This window comes from Eleutherodactylus coqui, chromosome 1 (assembly GCF_035609145.1).
Source record: "Eleutherodactylus coqui strain aEleCoq1 chromosome 1, aEleCoq1.hap1, whole genome shotgun sequence".
In the NCBI taxonomy this organism is placed as follows: Eukaryota; Metazoa; Chordata; class Amphibia; order Anura; family Eleutherodactylidae; genus Eleutherodactylus; species Eleutherodactylus coqui.
Window position 1 is genome coordinate 81,629,093 of NC_089837.1, and position 21,800 is coordinate 81,650,892.

Below are 21,800 nucleotides of genomic sequence, written 5' to 3' on the forward strand. Positions count from 1 at the left end.
GCCCATCATTTTAGTTATAGTGACTGGCATGTTTGCTTGTTATCACATTGGCTATCCTATTGACTCAAAGTACACTTACCATTTAAAGAGTCCCTACCTACAGATTATGATCTATGGCAGATTTTGACTTCCCCATTGAATAAAAAATCGGTGACCAATTTGCAGCTTAAAATGGCATGCTGCAAATTTCAAAATCCGCCTTCGGGTCAAGTTATGCTGCAGATATATTTAATGCAACATATACAGAAGTTTCTTGAAATTTTATGAACTTGGCTTAGACCAGGCTCACACGGCGTATGTTTACCATCAGGGTGGAGGTGCCATTCGCAGCCTTCAATTTGCATCCTCAGCAGTAGACTCCCTTCTATGATGTCCATCTGTACAAATCCTGACGGAACGACCCCTTTTACAACCAAATTTAGGCATTCTGCAAACACATGACAACACATACAGACGGACTTCATTGCTCTATGAGTCTGTCATGTAGATGACAAGCATGGTGCTACTGGCTATACTGTAATTCCAAGGATAAGGGAACAGAATCTATCCTGACAGACCCGTTCTGCACTGTGACATCACCATAAAACTACAATTCCTTATTCCTGCAATGCTGGGCTCTGTATATCTCTCTCTGTGCTTATTTTACTCTACTTAACAGGAAACACAATGATGTGGCCACAAGAGGGCGCTCATAATGACAGGGACTATGTTCCTCTAGTCATTAGAATTGTTGCTACCACTTATGGCTCTGTAGCCAAATAGTGCTCAACCCCAGTCTGTTAGCAGATAGAGATAAAGCTTCATGCAAAAATTACTTACTTACCAATCTCATCTACAATTATAGTATAGTTTAGAGTTCTTATTTAAGCTACTTCCCATAACTTAAGATATAGTGCTGTTGGGGTCCGTGTCAGGGAGTCAGATAATGTATTTTTTTTTATTCACCTGCCCATGCGATCCAGCGCGGTCACCCAGTGAAGATTGCATGGCTCATGAAAATATAACTCTTTTCCGCGTCTTGTGTGCGCGCTCTCCCATGCAAGTCATATGGGCCATGCAATGCTTCCTTAGAAAAAACTATGCAAATGACTGTTGGAATTATGTCTCCAAAGCCACCTTTATTGGAAGGTAGCTACCCTATGGTTAAACATCCTAGACTTTGGACGTTGACTCATAGAGTCAGCCTCTCAATAGGTGGCACTGTAGAGACATCATTCAATCACTCATTTGCATAGCAATTGGTAAAAAAAAACTATTGGAAAATGCAATAGGAGACATTTAAAGGGATTTGGTCTCTGAATGAATGGAGTGGCAGTCATGGATGTGTGCAGAGGCTCCATTCAGTTCAGTGCATGCACCAGGCATTTACGAGTTCAAGCACTTGGCAATCTCAGCCGTATGCATTGAAATGCATGGAGCAGCAGTGTGCATGGCCATGGCTTACAAGCACCTTCACATTTATTTTTTGGAAGTACGGATGTTGTTTTTGTTGCATGTGCATTAGTAGAAGAGTGGCTGTCTTCACTTTTGCCATGCACTCAATTCACCCATCTGTCCCAGGTGCTTCAGTAAACGTCTATAACCAGGTATCCTACTTTTACATTCATGTAGAGGCTTTTGACCCAAGAAGGGTGTCTTTTAGAGTTAGGAAACCATCCAATAAGGTTCGCATAGATGTGGCGGATGGGTCCACATGTTTTGATCAAAATGTGCATTAAAGGGGTTGTCCCGCGCCGAAACGGGGTTTTTTTTTTTTTTAAACCCCCCCCCCGTTCGGCGCGAGACAACCCCGATGCAGGGGTTAAAAAAACCACCCGCACAGCGCTTACCTGAATCCCGGCGGTCTGGCGTCTTCATACTCACCTGCTGAAGATGGCCGCCGGGATCCTCTGTCTTCATGGACCGCAGGGCTTCTGTGCGGTCCATTGCCGATTCCAGCCTCCTGATTGGCTGGAATCGGCACGTGACGGGGCGGAGCTACACGGAGCTACACGGAGCCCCATTCAGAAAAGAAGAAGACCCGGACTGCGCAAGCGCGGCTAATTTGGCCATCGGAGGGCGAAAATTAGTCGGCACCATGGAGACGAGGACGCCAGCAACGGAGCAGGTAAGTATAAAACTTTTTATAACTTCTGTATGGCTCATAATTAATGCACAATGTACATTACAAAGTGCATTATTATGGCCATGCAGAAGTGTATAGACCCACTTGCTGCCTCGGGACAACCCCTTTAAGAATCTTGCATTTTTATCTGCTTACTATAAACAACCATTGTGCAATTTCATTCAGATATAAAATATGGATGAGTGCTGAGGTGTATGCTTTTGTTAGTGCGCACACGTGAACGGCTTTAAATTCATGCAGGAACCTTTGGAATCAGTGGGGGTCCTAGAAGTCAGACCACCACCTATCTGAAAGTTATAACCTATCCTGTGAATAAGAGGATAACTTTTTTTTTTAATTCTTAGTTTATTACACAATTACAGAAACTATACCATGGCTCACGGGCCAAAGCACAGACCTACAGGAAGATAATCCAATAAGATATTCGATAACATAGCAGTGAAGTCCTATCCATCTTATATACTAGTAAACCTGAAGTAAGTGGCATTAGAATGGCAAAGAAAGAAGAAGAAGAAAAGAGAAATCCCTTTGGGGAGAAAAGCAAGGGGTAGAAGACTAAAAAAGGGAAGGAGTTGCATAAGAAAAGAAACCCAAATGGGTCTCACAGCCAGGAAGAAAAATGAGAAAATGATAGTTTAGCAGTCCGGTCTACTGAACCCACCAACTCACAGAAAAAAATCTTTGTATTCATCTGAGTTGTGGAAACGTAACCAGTAGTCCCATTTTGTTTTTAGAAATTTATCATGGGTTCCTTTTAAGAAAGGCATCCATCCTCCATCCTCATAGTCCCCTGCATTCTGTTAAGCCACAGAGATACTGTAGGTGGGAAGCTTTGTCACCAAATTGTCCGGGATGCAGGCCTAGGCGGCATTAATCAGATGACGGACCACAGAGCATTTATGTGTGGAAACAGAGATGGAGCAGGAAGAAAGTTGGAGAAATCCTTAAATTTGTAAGATATTCAGCAAACCTGTGACCAAAAACCTGTCAACAATAGACAAGCCCAGAATATGTATAACAATGGGCCCTCCTCTTGTCCATGTCACCAATACACGGGAGAGACTGAGGGCATCAAAGCATGTAACTTAGTAGGGACTCTGTACCAGTGCAAAAGAACCTTATATCTTTCTTGCAGTCTACTGGTGATAGAAGACATTGTGCAAAAAAGACAAGTTTGCTCATTGTCAAAATGTCATCCCCAAATCCCTTTTCAAGTTATGGATAAAAGCCGGGTCTAGCTGAGAGGGGGACGAGATCTGAAACCTATATAGACTTGATAGAGCATCTCTCATTGTACCAGGTGTCAAACAGAGATATTTGAGGTTGTCCATCCACAGTGAAAGCCTGCTGCAGAAGGCAGGGAGGACAGGAATTGCGAAGTTGGAGAATTTTTCAATTCTGTGAGGACATAGGGCTTGATTACATTAGCCAGAAGATGTCATGTTTCCAGTTCCCCTTGTACAATAAAATGGTGGAGTCTAAACCTATTATTGTGGATCCAGATACAGAATGGACCATCCTCCAGGCCAAGGGGAAAAATCATGTTATCCAAAACCTGGATTGCAGGGAGTTTGATTTTGGCAAGATATCTGACCTGGGAAATGCACAGGATGCAACCTCTGGTGTAGGACCAATGGTTGGGTACAAGTTCGCCTCAAGAGGATACCTTTTTATCTTGGCACAACACCTTTTACTAAAAAAAAATGCCAGGATTGCACTAAAATACTTGAGTATTTGGTACCTTATTTATCTTGGGTTTTGGACACATTTTATGCCTATCTTGACAGTTTTTAAAAGGCTCTACAGGATTAGCACTGCTTCAGCATGACATGGCCTCTGACCGCAAGAGGGATGTCTGCTCCAGTAAAAAGGGTAATAGGAGCACAGGGTAGGCTAGACAGGTCCTCGTAGTTGGAGACTTGATTATTAGGGGGACAGACAGGGCAATCTGCCACAAAGATGGGGATAGTCGAACAGTGTGTTGTCTTCCTAGTGCTTGAGTTCAACACAACATGGATTGGGTTGACAAATTACTGGGAGGGTGTAGTGAGGATATAGTAACCAATAAAGCTGTGACACTAAGATATTAAAGGCTATAAGTTTCCTATCACCGGTGGAACACTTCCTCTTTGGATTTGAGGATATAGTAGTCATGGTATACATTGGCACCAATGACAAAGTTTGAGGTTGGTGGAGGGTCCTTAAAAATGATTTCAAGGAACTAGGATGTAAGCTTAAGACAACCACCTCAAAAGTAGTATTTTCTGAAATGCTAAATGTGCCACACAACAAAGCCAGAGGGAGATTAGGGAAGTAAACAAGTGGCTCCAGAGTTTGTGTAGGAAGGAGAGTTTTGGGTTCCTGGAGAACTGGTCTGACTTTGCTGTTGACTACATGTTCGAACGTAGGGATGGGCTGCACCTCAGTGGGGAGGGGGCAGATGTGCTGGGGGAGAGGGTGCCTGAAGGTTGAAGGAGTGTTTAAACTAGCGATTGGGGTGGAGGGCAACCAGAGATATAGAGGGGAAGATAGTGTGGACAGTAGTCTGGGACTAAATAATGGAAGTGTGTGTGTGTGTGTGTGTGTGTGTGTGTGTAGGGAATTGGGGTGGGGAGGTAGTACAGTTAGAACTGGCAGAATAGTTAATAGGATACACCTAAAATTTAAAAAAAACAACCGAAACCTTCTAAACTGTATGGTGACTAATGCTAGAAGTTGACGAACTAGAAGTAATAATGTCTGAGGGAAAACTACAACAAAGAGGGAATAACGGAGATCCGGTTGGAAGAAAGCTGTGACTCGGCAGTGAACTTACAGGGTTATAGTCTGTTCAGAGGGGATTGAAAAAACACAAAGGGGGAGGGGTTTGCCTTTGTTAAATCCTATATAAAGACCACACAACGGGAGGACATGTGAGGGAGATAAGTATGTGGAGTCTCTATGGGTGGAGATACTTGGAGGGAAAAACAATAATAAAATCCTCATAAGTCGAAAGCTGCAATTTGTGGATCTCAAAAAGGTAACAAGTTTCTGTCAATAGCGAAAGATAATTAGCTTACCTAACTTGTACTGGACCCAACTAGAGGGACGTCCATTTTAGATTTAATAATAACCAACAGACCTGACAGAATAATTAGGTTGCAAGATGAGGGACAGCTGGCAAATAGTTACCATAATATATAAAAATGTTACTTGTCTTTCTAAAGGGAGATTTATAGGGGAGCTACGAAAATATTACTGACTACTACTGGAAGGCAAAGTTCAGTCAGTTCAGAGATGCCCTCAATATTATTGATTGGGATAATGCCCTTTAGAAATAAGCATATGGACAATAAATGGGAATTGTATAAATGCATCTTAAATATTTATTGTGAAAGGTTCATAACTTACAGGAATAGAAGGGTTAGGAGTAGGAGAAAGCCAATGAAGATGTAAAGGGTGCAATAAAAAAAAACTGCTGAAAAAAAGGAAGGCAGCAAAGAAGCACTAGTAAAAAAATGAGGTAAAAAGCAGATAAAAATAGCAAAGGTGGAGACAGAGAGTATTATTGCCAAGGAGAATAAAGCTAACCCTAAACTCTTTTTCAATTATATAAATAGTAAAAATGATTAATACTGAAAGTGTTAGCCCTTTAATAAATAATGTAGGAGAAATTGTAGAGCGTGATGAGGAGAAAACAAATCTATTAAATCATTTTTTTTCCAGTATATGGAAATGAAATGTCAGATGAGATGCAGCATGATAATGTAAACTCTCCACTAAATGTTACCAGTTCAACCCAGGAAGAAGTGCAGATACCTCTTAAACAGATTAAAATCGACATATCTCAGGGTCCCCATGGCATACATCCCCTGGGTTATAAGGGAATTCAATAATGTGATGGACAGACCATTGAGCCTTATGTTTAAGGACTCTATAATGATGGGGTTTCTTCCACTGGATTGGCGCAAAGCTAATTTGCCGATCTTCAAAAAGTGGTCCAAGAGTGAACCTGGAAACTACAGGCCGGTAAGTCTTACTTCTGTTGTGGGTAAAATGTTTGAAGGGTTTCTAAGACATGCTATCATGGAGTCCCTTAAGGAAAATGGCTGTAAAACTCCATATCTGCATGAGTTTATGAGCAGTTGCTCCATTCAAACAAATCTGATCAGCTTCTAGAAGGACGTACGTTCTAGACTGGACCAGGGAGTTGTTGGATCTTGTGTATCTGTACTTTTCCAAAGCGTTTGATGCTGTGCCGCATAAAAAGGTTGGTATAGAAAATGAGAATGCTTGGTCTGGGTGAGAATGTGTGTAAGGCCGGCTGCACATGGCAGGTTCCCGCAGTGGTATCCGGCTGTGATCCTGGACGGCGATCCTGCATAACTGCTTTTTCTGTACTGCAGATGATCGCGGATGCTCAATGTTGATGATGTACAGTACAGTTTTTTTTTTAATATTTGTTTTTTCCGCGCCGTCACTAGGCGATGATGCGTGTACCTGCCCATCCACAATGTCAATGATCTTAAGTGGGTAAGTAACTGGCTCAATGATAGGAAGCAGAGGGTGGCCATGATGGTACATACTTTGATTGGGTCACACTTACTAGATGGATACCACAGGGGGCAGTAATGGCCCCTATTTTTTTTTATATATAGAAGAATTGTACAGTAAAACAGCAATATTTACAGATGATACAAAACTATAAGAAGACACAAAAGAGGACAGTATAGGGTTGCAAGTGGATGTGAATAAGTTTGGGGCTTGGGCAGAAAAGTGGTAAATGAGGTATAACATGGATAAATGTAAGGTAATGCACATGGGCAGGGGAAATACATGTCATCATTACACACTAAATGAGAAACCACTGGGAAACACTGACATGGAAAAGGACTTGGGGCTTTTAGTTAATTAACTGTTAGCTAAACTGGAGCAACCAGTGTCAGGTAGCTGCTGCCAAGGCAAATAGGATCATGGGGTGCATCAAAAGAGGTCTAGAGGCACATGACGAGAACGTTGTTCTTCCTCTTTACAAGTCACTGGTCAGACCACACATGGAATATTGTGGACAGTTTTGGGCACCAGCACTCAAGAAGGACATATCAAAGTTGAGTGGGTTCAAAGGTGGGCAACTAAAGTAATAAATGGAATAAACCGACTACAATGCCCAGAGAGGTATTGAGGGCAGAATGTCCGTATTGTGATTGGAGCCAGAAGTGTAATAGAAGGTATAGCTCCCATTTAATATCAATAGGAACTATGCCTTTTATTGCACTTTGGGCTCCAATGGACGGAGGGGACAACATTTGGCCTGCCACAGGGAGTGTGGTGGCTGTGATCAGTTGATCGCCAGTGGTCCTGAGTGGCAGATGCTCTTCAATCAACTATTGATGATCTATCCGTCATCAATAATGCAAGAGGTTAAATGCCCATACCTCCTGTTTAATACAGATGTTAAAATTGCCCATATTGCTAAATAACCAGCCACACTTAACCTTCGATATGTTCTACATACTGATCCCAGGCTTTCCCTGTGTGGCGCACTATGCAGTTATCATACTGCCTCTGTGCTATTTGTGTAGCGCCGGAGTCATTGCAAAGCAACAGATGCGCAAAAAGATGTAGTATGCCGAACGTCTGCTTGGCGTTCTCTACTTTTGTACATTCCGCCATGCCTATATACATAATATAATGATACTTCTGCACCACCAACTCTTCACCCTCAACATTGCATATGTTCTATAGGTAGGTAGGCCCCTATCTGTGGGAGATCAGATAATTTTTCTTCAAAGTCTGCTGTTGCAAAATTCCATCAGATGTACATGAAGATTAGATCCTCGAACTAATCTACATCTTGTTGAACTGCAGAAATCGGCTTCGTAAATAGGTCTAGGAACAATATAGAAATCCCTACGTGCTGTTCGTTATCGGATGTTATTTTAACCCTTGTGTGGTACCATGGGGTCTGTTTGACCCTATCCTTGTTCCTTGCAGTTCTGCACTATGAAGCTGTTATCACACAATCGTTTGGGTTTTTTTTCTCTTCTTCCCAGAACCAGTCTAGACACTGCAATGAAATAGAAATACACAGTATGTTGTACCTTCTCCTTGTCTAATCTGGAGTGCCGCACTGCCATCCACCCCTCACTGCTGTAATGTGGATAAGATTAGACAACATTGACAGAAAATTGCTTAGCTCTTGCATTCCGCCGCCCTGCCAGCTCTGCAAGAGCTCCAGACCACAAATGCATTGAGCAGAGCGGCGTCTGGCAGTCATAGGGTTACCCAGCGTGAGGGGCTGTAAGGAACAAAAGGCGGATGATTGAACAGCTGTGAGTGGTAATGCCAGCTAACGAGTCCCCGCACAGCTATAATCAGAATCCAGGCCGGTTATCCAGCATATTCTTCATGTAGAATATTCAACACAAAACCCTTTAATCCTTTCTGCCGGAGCGAAAGAAATAAAAGGGAGTGGGGGGCAGCCTACCACTGTATATTTGTCCAAATCTTCCACTTCCTATTCCTAATTCATGGTAGGAGCCAGCAATGAGCATTTTTCATAATTATAATTTTCAGCATTATTATAACGTACGTGACTGGAGCTCTCAACGCCGGCCATTGATGGTGCTTTGCTGCGCCGCTTGCTTACACAAGGGGATTTCATGATGGATAAATTGCTAGACATCAGCTGAAAGCAAAGTAGGTAAAGTCACATATTGATAGTTCTCACAAAGACGAGTGGAACCCAGGTACAGAGGGATGGAATATAGGGCAGATCTACCGTATCATCGTGGGTGGTGATCACCGTAGTTATCATAACGGTTGTGTGGTTTTTTGAGATTCTTAATGTGATTGTTCCCAGCAAGAGAAACCAAGTAACCTTGTAGATATGATAGCTTTTAATGGCTAACAAAAATACATGATGTTATAGCAAGCTTTCGAATTTACTCAGGGTCCTTCCTCAGAGATTCTTAATGACACTGGAGACGCTGTCTTTCAAAGTAGACATTACAGGAGAGGACATAGAGACTGTCAGGGTATGTTGGGAGTTGTTCAACTTGACAGGAAGGAAAAAGCCAAGGATTTATATTTATTAGGGATTTGTTATAGGAAGTAAATTTCTGCAGAGTTTCTCTAGTTCTTCTCAATGGAGATAACCACTGCCGGAGGAGTCTGGCAGCATCTTTCTGATATCTACCTACTCAGAGCACATGCACTTTTCAACGAGGCGAAAGTACATGAGTATGTAGGTGTCCGGCAAGATAGTTGCTGAATACTCACTATCTAATGTGTCTGAACAATCTTAAAGGGAACCTGTCACCAGGTTTCTGCTGTCCGAACCACGGGCAACATGAACCCCGGACAGGTGTGTACTTTGCAGACCTGTCCGGGGTTCTTATTCTGAAATGCTGCAGTGTTTTAGAATAAACTTACTCTAAAGATCTACTCAGGATGAAGCTTGAAGTCATGGGGTTGGGGATCTGGAAGGCTCTTCCCGGCCAGATCGCTTAGAGTGACCGTTCCCTTCCTGTTTTTTCATAGAGAGAAAGCTGTCAATCTAGATGTTGCAGGCAGGGATTCACTGGTGGGAACCATCCACATGACTCCTAATCTTCAAAGTAGAATTTTTCACACACATCTTTACACTGTACGTACCTATCCCGTGGTTTGGGCAGCATGAATGTGGTGACCGGTCCTCTTTAAGGGTTAAAGGAGTAAAATAGAAGGTTATTCAAAAAGAAGGAGCAGATTTTGGTAATTAATTGCAAACAAACTACAAAAGACAGACACACAATCCTTACATCATGGAAAAGAGGAAGGTTCCAAGTTTTTTATGATGTACCTGTAAGTTCCATTTTCTGCCACACCGCAGCGCTGTTTCTTGTTGTTTACAGTTTATAGGAAATAGAGACCCCACAGGAGAAATCATTTTGTGTGCTTGAGTTGGCCAAGTGTGAATCCATTGTTCAAGTGCAATGTGAATTCCAGTGTCAACGGAAATTTCGGCATTGACTCCAAAAACAGCTGTTTTATCACTAGTGTTGAGCAAATATTGAAATAATTGGGTCGGAAGTGACTGACCAGATTTTAAAAAATAATTGTGAACCAAAACACACGATTCCTACTTCCATTAAAAGCAATTAGAGTAAAAATGAGGTTCTCCGATTTGGCCTCCAAAATGTTTCTTGAACACTGAAGATGGAGGTGATGGCAGAGGCACTGCTGTCCTGCCGTAGTGGGGTCCCAAGGTTCAAATCTCCATCAAGGTCAGATTCAAATCTGGAAACACAGCAGTGCCAAGTCGACACACCTGTCCTTTCTGCTTCTAGCAGAAAGCTGATATTTTTTGGCGATTCATATTTTTAAACCAATGTAAAACAGCGTTGTATTTGTGACAAGGCACGTTGTCTTGTTGGATGTATTGCTGACCATTCCAGAGTATAACCACATTGTCAGGAGCACATTACAGCCTAGTATGTCAAGGTACATCTCCATGTTCATGGTTCTTGCCACTACAACCAAAGGACCGAGACCATATCACGTAAAAAATCCTCAGACCATAACGGAACCTCCGCCCTACTTAAATGTCGGCACAGCACACTCACCAAAAGGCTTTCCCCAGGCATCCTCTACACCCAGGTACCTCCATCTGATTTAAAAATGGAGTAGTATGATTCATGACTCCATAGAATGTTCTTCCATTGTGCTATTGTCCCATGACGATGCTCCTAACACTATTGTAGACAGGCCGATACATCTTCTTTGAGAGAACTGCCGGGATACAGCAGGGTCAGAGCAGACGCCACTGCCACGACCCCTGTGTGGTGGCCAGTGCTTGTAATTTCAGCCACAACTCTTATTGAAGTCAATGGGAGCTGTGCCTGCAATTACAAGTACCGGCCACGGCACAGGGGTCGAATCAGCAGCTTCCACTCCGCCCCTCGGCGTATCCCGGCGCTACCTGGAAAACCCCTTTAATATATGTAAATTAATACTATTTTTGATTCTTGCTTAGGTGTCAAATTATTTTTAGTAGGAAAGTGTACTAAGGTGTTTGTCATCTATAGTACTTTTGACCTGTTGTTGTTAGCCGTTTAGTCGTTCGCGACCCTGAAGGCAAACTCCCTCCATGTTTTTCGGTTTTGCACTGCTTCATTCAGTTGGTTGATATCCATTCCGGTATCAGCTTTGACAGTATCAAGCTATGTAGAAGTATGTTAGAAATCTGCAAGTAGATCTCGATATACTGATTCCCTAGCTAAGGCACAGAGCACGAAGGTTGGAAGGATTTCAGCTTCCAGTGGATGTACACTACTTAGGGGCCTCGTGTGAGTGTTAAGGCAGCAGTATGCAGTCCTAAGCTTTCGCTTACGACCTGAAGGTTGCAGGTTCAATTCCCACTTGGTTCAGGTAGCCGGCTCAAGGTTGACTTAGCCTTCCATTCTTCTGAGGCCAGTAAAATGAGTACCCAACTTGCTGGGGGTAATAAATAAAAAAAAAAAACAACCTAAAAAGCGTTGTGGAATAAAGTGGCGCTAATACAAATAACAAGTCCCTTTCCTATTTAGAGGCACTCCACATATCACTGTTTGTTGATGTTTGTAAAGTGGACTAGAGAATTTTGTAGAATTGATTAGATTGTACACATTCTTTCCTGCTCTCTAGTGAGATTGCTCTTTTTCTATATTATTTGTCTGACGACTATGTATTGCCCATAGTACCAAAGTACCATCTACCGACCATAGAAAGACGTCAAATTTTTTTTTTCATCATTGTACTATGTTTATGGTGTATAATTTTTGTTCTTTTATGCTTTTCTTAATACATTAAATTTACATGTCATCTTGACTGTAGAGCTTCACAGTGGTCTAACACATCCTTTTCTTTAGCGATCACTCATCGGTTTGTGCAGCGAACCTTGGCGCAGGGTCAACCGTCGTGCAATGGCAGAATCTATACTTGTGCATGCATATATACCTTTTTTTTTTCTTCTTAACCACACAGGTAGTAATTGAGTTATAACTCTCTTATACAAACCATTTGCTTGACAAGAGCCAATTTAGAATCCGCCTTCATTTGCATAACAAAAATAAGGATGATGGTTGGGAATTCTGCTCCCCTTCACCCCCCGGAACAATTAAATTTTCATCAAGACATGAACACTGGTTTCAGAACATGGAGAAACTGGGTTAAACATATGCAAATTACGAGTTCTGCAAAGAAGTGATTGGCGACTTCAGGCTTTTCCCCTCTATCTCCTCTCTGCATTCTGCTGCTTATTAAAAAATGAGGCCTTAAATATTTCAAGCAACAGCTGTGCGGGGCTGCTGTACTTTTGTGCGAGTGCAGGCGTTCCAAGTGTGCGCTACATTTACTGATCTGGTTTTTTTTTTGTCTTTTTCTCTCTTTCTCAGCTTCAGACAGCAAAGTCGCATCTTGTGCGGCAGTGTGGAGGATACCAAAGGAACTGCAGGCAGGTAGTCATGAAGTCCCCGATGATTCATCAAACAACACCCAAACCTTGGAGCTTCTGTGTCACCTTGACAACGACGCCCAAAGCAGTATGGCCTGGTAATGTTCTGCATGTATCAAACAGCATATCACTCGAAGAGATTTTCTATAATGATCTGAGTAATGTGGAAGACGTGAATAACCAAGTGGGATGCTTCACCAGTATAACAGAGAGCACTTCATGTTCCTTTTCTTGTAAAATGGCTGTTATTCAAGTTAGTTTCACTTAAAGGGAACTTGAAATGTTGAACATGCAGTTCTGTCTGTGGGCAGGAGGAGCTCCATCCAATGAATGATAGATCGTCTTGTGGGAAAAGATTTTTTTTATAACTTGCGTTTTATGTACTTGAATCCCAGTTCTTGCTATGCTTTAGGAGTCCAGTGGGCGGGCCTAGACAGGGACGGCTATCTCTGTATGCATAATAGGTAGGACTGCCCACTGGACTCCTAAGGGTAGAATAAACAGGAATTCCTAAATGAATAAAAAAGTTATATTTGATCTCTTATTTAGATTTAGTGTGAAGGGATGGGGCATGATCCAGAGATTATTTCTTTGATGTTATTTGGCCCCTTTGTCATGCAATTTTAAAAAAAGGCCAACAACACATTTAGGAGAAGAGTTTTTTACGGACATAGCAATACCAAAAATGTTTTTTATTTTTATTATTTTGATTTCTTTAAATTACCATAAGTATGGAGAAAGGTATTTTTTTGTTTGTTTTTTTGTTTTTTTTCAACTAATTTTTTTTTTCAGTCCCAATAGGGGACTTGAACTTGCGATAGTTTGATCCTGCATTATAATGTAATACTATATATTCTATTATAATGCAGGATCAAACCATAGTATTATATTATACTGCCATCTGACAAACAGTCTGTCAAGCCACATCACAGGCATGGCGTCATAGGCAATCTGCAATGGCAGCCCTGTACACATTCAGATAGTCCCGGCTGCCACGGCAACTGAACAGCACCCCACAATCTCATCTCGACGGGGCCGTTCAGGACCCTTGGACCCTGATCCGGGCATTTAAATGCCGCTGTCAGAATTGACGGTGGCATTTAACCCCTTCAGTGGCAGGTTTATTATTACCATGTCAGCTCAACAAACCCCAGAGATTTGTCTGAGGCAATTCGAAGTGACAAACATGTACAGTGGCACAATAACTGTGTGTCCTGCCCAGCATTTCAGCACTAGAGCTGTCCACGGAAATCTTCCGGGATTTAACTGCATGGTCAGTGCAGCAAGCCCCGGAGCCACTAAAGGGGTTAAAGGATTAACAGCTGACACCCACATTATGTGGAGCAAATGATATTTTGGTCTGTGTAAACGCTCCCAAGAATCCGTTCAGCAATCGCAAAATTGAACAACAAGTGAACAAAACTTGCTTCAGACATTCTATTTTGAGCGCCTGTTCATTCAATAATTCTCCCATGTAAAGCCACCCTTAAATTCTGCCTTCCTTGTGGAACGCCGAGTGATCTATGAGAACATGTAATTCTACTTATGGCGGCCAACTCTCCAAAATTCACCTTTGGTTACAGACTATGCAGAAGAGCACTCCCTGCAGCGGCAAAAGAGCTTCACATCTCAATATGAATAGTATATAAATATAATCCATAAAGCTTTGTAGATTAGTAAACACATTAACACAATGCTGCCCCTGACACATTGAGCCGGAGATGGAGGGGGGAGCCCGGTGTGTGATGTGCCATTTTTAAAATAATTTTATAATTATATTTGGGTGACTGGCGCTGTCCTGACCTCTGCAACCTTCCACATAATGAGTTGTAACCTCCCTTCACACTAATGCTCTGTGTGGCCTGCTTTCCCGGCTTAGACAATGCTTCTGATCTCTGTTGGCTTTTGCACCAGTGCTGGAGAGGAGAAGAATAATGACACAAAGATTTTGCTCTCGGCGTCCCAGGTGTATAGTAAGATCATGCAGACACATACCTGGCGGTGACATTTCATACCTGTTCTGTTTGAATTTCCCAACAAATAAAAAAAAATAGAAAGGAAAAAAAACCTGCTCAGCGGGTAACAGGAAAAGACCCAGCAGCAAAGTAATTGCCGAGAACACATTGCTGTTCCTATGGTTTCCCTTTATTGCTGTCCTATTTTATTTTTAAAATATCTCATTCTCTTGTCACTGTTAATGGCCGGTACTAGGAAAGACAGTGTTCTGTTTACAGCTTAGTTTCCCAGCAGGGGAGGGATTACATGAACCGTTAACCCTTTCCACGTGTGGCGGGCAAACATGGTGTCCGACGCTTTATTTTTCTTTCTTTGGAACTGACTATTTAGATGTAGTTAGGAGATTATATATATATATATATATATATATATATATATATATATATATATATATATATATATATAAAATTATATCATATCTACGTGGTAATTATTGGTAATCACTAGTACGACACGAGAAAGAAAATAAGTAGAGCAAGTTATATCTATAGAATCGTAACATGTTCCCTAGTAAAAGTAGAATGCAACTTAAAAGCATCTTCTGACATTTAACTAATAATTTGGGCAGTACGGTGGCTCAGTGGTTAGCACTATTGCCTGGCAGTGCAGGGATCCTGGGTTTAAGGCCACTTTCACAAGGGTAAGAAAACGCATGTATGCAAAGCCCATCATGTTTTCCAATGGGTTCCTTCTCATTTGCGCTGTTTTCTCTGATGCTATCTTGCGAGGGGAAAACAATTGCGTCGTGCTCTATATTGCCACAATTTGCAAATTTTTTTTGTAGTCCATGTTTCCCTATGTAGCCTTTTGTTTTTATCACATTGCAACACATGAAAATACAATTTTCATGCGATGCAACTTTATCATTAGAATATAAGCCGTACCCTAAACTAAGCCCTAGCTGCACTCCAAAAAAAAGGGGTCCGAGTCCTCCCGCTGCTCTCCGGAGCTTCACTGGACGTCCTGCAGTCCTCGTTTGCCCACAGAAGATCACTTCCTGGTTACGGGCTTCATAAATCCTGCCTCCAGGAAGCGATGGCTCTGATTTGGTTCATCCAGCACTGCTCAGCCAATCAATGCAGGGCTCAATGAACCAATGCGATGCCTGTGATTGGTTCATGACAGCGCTGCATTGATTGGCTGAGCAGCGGCCAAAGAACCAATTGACAGTCAGCGCATTGGGGCCAATCAATGCCCCAGCTCAACCAATTCATAAATCCAGCCTCTAAAACGCGCTGGATGTTGGTTGGTTCTTCGTCCGCTGCTCAGCCAAATAATGCAGGATAAACCAATCACAGCCATCACATTGGTTCATTAAATGCTGCATTGTTTGGCTGTAGAAGCGGTAGATGAACCAATCAGAGCCACCGCATCCTGGAGGCGGGATTTATGAAACAGTGATCTTCCGTGGGCGAGCAACGATTGCAGGACGCCTGGCAGAACTCTGGAGAGCAGCGGAAGGACCTGGACCTTTTAAGTAAGTATTCCCTTTTTCTTTTGGAGTGCAGCTAGGGCTTAGTTTCAGGGTAGGGCTTAACCTTCTCGCAATAAAATCTCAGGCAACAGCGATGTGATGCGCAATTTTTCACAAGAAAATGCATTGCTGACGATACAAAATCGCGGAAACAAAGCTGCGATATCGCTGTTGTCCATGTGAAAGAGGCCTAAATCCCATCATGGACAACATATGCGTGAAGTTTGGGAGGATTTCTTCTAGGTACTAATGTTTCTTCTAAGACCTCAAAACAGGTCATGTTTTCAGGATTTCCTCAGTATTGCACAGGTGATGTAATTATTGTCGGTGCCTCAGACATTGCCACAAGTTTTCTTAATATAGGAGATCCTGAAAACATGACCTGTTGGGGGTCCCTGAGGACTGGAGTTGGGAAACACTGACTTATGGGGACAGAATACCAGTGATGTAAAGTGCTATGTAATATGCATGCGTTATATAAATAAAGCTGACTTTTTGGGTACTGTCCTTTGTCAGTTATGGTGTTTTGGGCCGATTTCACATTTTATAGACATCTTTCTAAAAATTAAATCTACATCTGTAAAAGTGGGCACCACTGCCCATACTCTTTCCAGCTGAGCCACAGTACCCGCCCATAGACTGCCCGTAATTCCAGGGTTTCATCTGTACTTGCCTCGGTTCTGCAGCAAGTATAAAGGAAGCATAGCAATTAGAAGCATGTGCTGGAACCCTCGGAAGTCGCACAAGTGCTCTTCAAATGTTTCATCTCGAATCTTACAATGACGGACAGACTCCAAGCTCTATGGTAAGGTTATTGCAGTAGACAAACAAAAACTGCATTATTGGCTGAAAAGTAGTTTTTCAACATAGTTTTATTGAAAATGTTGCACTGTTTGCCCTCTGCAGCGTCTTTATATTACAGCTGCATAATGTCATTCACTAGCAAATCGGTCATTAAAGGGGTTGTCCCGCAGAAGCAAGTGCAGTTATGCACTTCTGTATGACCATATTAATGCACTTTGTAATATACATTGTGCATTAAATATTGGCCATGCAGAAGTTATACACTTACCCCCTCCGGTGCTGGCATCCCCGTCTCCATGGCAACTACCAAACTTCTCTTCTGGTCGCCGCAACAGTCGCGCTTGCGCAGAGAAGAATCCTCTTCTGGAGGGTCCAGGCTCACGAGCTGCTTCCTGGCTCCTCCCCCTTCTCAGCGTCATCGCGTAGCTCCGCCCCCGTCACGTGGTGCCGATCAGCCAATGAGGTGGCTGTAATCGGCAGTGGAGCTCAGACTGGAGAAGAACATCCACGGTGCACCATGGGAGAAGACCCGCAGTGCACCATGGGAGAAGACCAGCGGTGCACCTTGGGAAATGGCGGCCATCTTGGAAGAAGATTTTTATAACTTCATGAAACAGCTTCATGTTGAGCAGAAACGCTCTAAAAAACCGATTTACATGGGTACTTTGTGATGCTTGCTTAACATGGGGGACTGGGGTGTGGAACATTTTTTCGTTTTGGCCGCGGGACAACCCCTTTAAGTTCGTCTGACAACACAGTCTTCAGCCACTATCCTGAACTAACCTTTTTTTTTTTTAACTCAGGTACGCCATAAGTAAAAAAAAAAAAAAAATTCAAATGCCCCCCAAAGTCACAATGCTCTAATCGTCAAAATCCAAATGCATCTCAATCCTGTTGAGAAGTATGGGTAAAGCCTAAGTGCAAAAAGTGCAGTTCCTCTTTCTAAAATGCTGTTAATCATTTTTTTTAGCAGACGCTTTTATTTTGGAGCAAATTTTCTGTTGGAAATACACAAGTTTTCTCATGCAAGTTGCGCTAGAAAACTGTCTTATGTGATTTGCACTGCATTTATCACGTTGTTAGATACTTTAATATCTTTTCTGACGAAGGGGCGTGGCTTTATGAGCAGAGGTGTGGCTTCATAAAATGGGAGTTGCCTAAATGACACACATTTTGTCAAATTTTGTGTAATTTTTGGCATAAACTAAGCCAACCATTAGGTGGTATAAAGTTAACCTAAGCAGTCTAAAGATTCAACAGATTTTTCATTCAGCAGAGTCACTGTGATAAATCTGGTACATTTTAAGATTGTCTAAGTCAGTGTTTCCCAAACTTTTCAGCCTTGCGGCACCCCTGGGGAAGAAAATTTATGGCACGGCACCCCTACCAAAGGGGGTGTGGTTAGGAGTGTGGCTCTGGTGTGGCTTATTATGACATAAGATTTTTACCTCTATCGTTATTAAAAGGACAGGGCTGTTAAAAAAAAAACACACCGGATGGGCTATTGATATACATTATATTTAAAATGAACATGCTGCGGAATTTAATCCCGAAACACATATCAGTGTCCACACGGGTTTTGTACAGATTGTTTCCACACTGTGTGGATAATTCTCAAAATCTGCACCACTTTGCTGCTACAGTTACTATAGATTCCACAACTAATCCACCCCGTGTAGTAAGTGCCCCCCCCCCCTCACGTTGGTGGCCCCAGGAGTAATGGTGACCCCCACAGTGGCCTCGGTAGTAATTATTGCGGCCCCCCGGCTGTAATAGCGTCCCCCATTACTGCGGCCCCCGACCGTAATAGCGATCCCTATTATTGTGGCCACCAGCTGTAATAGTGACCCCATTACTGCGGCCGCCGGCTGTAAGAGCGACCCCCGTTACTGTGGCCGTCGGCTGTAAGAGCGACCCCCATTACTGTGGCCGCCGACTGTAATAACAACCCCTATTACTGTGGCCGCTGGCTGTAACAGCGACCCCCATTACTGTGGCCGCCATCTGTAACAGCGACCCCCATTACTGCGGCCCCCGGCTGTAATAGCGACCCCCATTACTGCGGCCCCCGGCTGTAATAGCGACCCCCATTACTGCGGCCGCCGGCTGTAATAGCGACCCCCATTACTGCGGCCGCTGGTGGTAATAGCGACCCCCCATTACTGCGGCCGCCGGCTCTAATAGCGACCCCCATTACTGCGGCCGCCGGCTGTAATAGCGACCCCCATTACTGCGGCCACCGGCTGTAATAGCGACCCCCATTACTGCGGCCACCGGCTGTAATAGCGACCCCCATTACTGTGACCGCCGGCTGTAATAGCGACCCCCATTACTGCGGCCGCCGGCTGTAATAGCGACCCCCATTACTGAGGCCCCCGGCTGTAATAGCGACCCCTATTGTGGCCCCCTGCTGTAATATTAACCATCTGCCCCCCAATAATAACATTAACCCCCTCCCTCCTCCAATAACAACATTAACCCCCATATACTAACCTACTCTTTGCAGTGCCGCGCTCACTGCATCCCAGCTGCTGGCTCTATAAGGCAGGCAAGCATCCCGTCCCCATCGCCGACTCGGTCAGTCAGGGAGGCAGGCGTCCCGCCCGCCAGCGCTATCGTCACGCGTCCCCGGCGCCGGCTCTGTGATACTGCCGGCTCTGTGGATTAAACACAGCTTCTGATTGGCTGGGGGCGTTAACATTTGTCAAAACTGCTGTATTATATCGCCATCCTAACTTACGGCGGCGACATAATTCACCAGTACCCAGCCGGAGAGCCGCGGCACCCCTGGCAGCCTCTCACGGCACCCCTCGGGTGCTGCGGCACCCCGGTTGGGAATCAGTGGTCTAAGTTCACACTGTCCTAGACAGTGTTGTAGTATATGCTCAATTTAGGTGATACTTAACAGTTATCCTAGCCTTATCAATCAGGTATGCCTAAGTATTATTTGATGCATCGGTGAAGAACACAATGAGAAACACACAAGTGATGTTTCCAAGCTCTTCTAAAGCATTTCATTGGGTGCATAGTTTATATAGAGAAATGGAAAGCAGTGATAATAATCGTGCAACTATCATAAGCTACATAAGTGCAACATTTTGTTGCAAATCACAAACAAGGTCTTCTCTGACATTTGCATATATTAGTTCATTTCACACTCCTCTCCAAAAAAAGGTTCTAGTAGCCTGTTCTGCTTTTGACTACTTTTAGGATTCTTTTAAGTGAATGCTATTAACCCTGGGGGGTGATGTTCAGAAGTCAAGTGAATTTTATTAACCCCAGTGCATAATATGCAGAAACAACTGCTAGATTACTCTTACAACAGTAATAGTAAATTCTCCTCTACTTTACATAGGTTTCAATTGCGGAATACAGTGTAGAGTGGGAGAGGTGGGGGAGGGGGGTCTGCTGTTATCTGGAATACAATGTATTTTATCATTTTTATATTTGAAACCAAAGTGCTGCAGAATTATTTTCCGTCTCCTATGTAGCAATTTTTTTTCCAGTATTCCTTTTGTTAAATATACATGGATATTGAGGCTAAGCAATAGTGAAGCTGTAGGAGAAAGGATCAGTGGAACCATTAACCTTGAATGCAGGTTACTTCACATATATCCGTATTTGCCATCCTGCATCAATGCCATTCAGCACAAGATTGTCACAATTTAGTGAATTTCTGCTATCAGGGTTGATGGCACCATTACTAATAGCCTAAGTCTCTGATTCTCCTTGAACAGCATTGTTCAGACGCTGCCATTTAAATCATCAGGTGGAAGAAAGTGGAAAAAACGGGTTTTCTGCTGATTTAAGTAAAAAAAAAAGTCAAAGAAATGGATTTCTGCTCTTTTGATTTCAAAATAGTCAAGCAAGATAAATCCATTGTGTCTTCCTGCCGTCTCCTGTGGTTTTATTCCGCTATGTATTGTTACATTGTAAATATAACCCCTTTTTGAAATAAAGGAGCCCCCAAAGCCAAGCTGATCTCAGGAGGGGTGCTGCAACTGGGAGCCAATTTCCCCTCCTCGGCTTTATCAACTGCTATCGCCCAGGAAATTGCAGTTCAAGTCCTCGGTGAAATGAAGCATTACACTGTCCATCAGAAGCAAAGGACGTCCATTGACTTCAGTGGATGCTCTTGTAGTGCTAAATAATGGAGGGCGCTCCTATTTGAAAGATTCCATTGTTTTCCATATATCCTCTCAAGTAAGAGCGACTAGCAGAAAAAAAAACATGCAGTAACTTAAAGGGAACGTATCGCCTATATATTTTTTTCCCAATAAAATACATTCCGCTTTTTAATCTGCTTTTATTTTCGAATTTGTAGATTTTTGTTTAATTCTATTGTCTCTACATAACTATGGGGGTGGTCATCTTGCCTGAGTTGCAGCTGCTAGCACTTTGGGAGATACGTTGCAGCAGTCTCGTAGGCCATAGTTAGAGATGAGCTAGCACCCAAATGCTCGGGTCTGCGTTCTTCGAGTCGAGCTTTTCGTAAAATTGGAGAGCTCTACTCGAGTAATGAATCCCATTGACTACAATGGGAGACTCGAGCATTTTTGTATGTGGGACACCGGGTCTGAGCTTTTTTTTTTTTTGCTTGATTTGTGTCTCCCTCTCTCCCCCTCTCCCTCTCTCCCACTCTCCCCCTCTCCCACTCTCCCACTATCTCCCCCTCTCTCTTCCCCTTCCTGCAGGATAAAAAATTTTCCAATGACGCACGCTGCGTCGTGGCGGGGAGGGGCCAAAACAGGCACGTCACAGCGGGGAGAAGCCAAAAGCTGGGGCGGGGTCGAGAACGACTTGATGCTCGTTCGAGTAACGAGCACCATCGAGTACGCCAATACTCGAACGAGCATCAAGCTCGACAGAGTATGTTCCCTCAACTCAAGCCACAGTCATTATGGACAGGAGCAACCCTGTGACTTCTA

The 21,800-nt window shown here is 43.2% G+C and overlaps 1 protein-coding gene across 1 annotated transcript in view; it reads left to right on the plus strand.

The window, feature by feature from the left end:
• EIPR1 (EARP complex and GARP complex interacting protein 1) overlaps nucleotides 1–21,800 on the plus strand; it is a 202,779-nt gene that overhangs the window by 89,982 nt on the left and 90,997 nt on the right. The window contains exon 4 of the mRNA XM_066597732.1: nucleotides 12,520–12,676. Within this exon, the coding sequence (XP_066453829.1) occupies nucleotides 12,520–12,676 (157 nt within the window). The remainder of the gene's footprint in view (nucleotides 1–12,519; nucleotides 12,677–21,800) is intronic.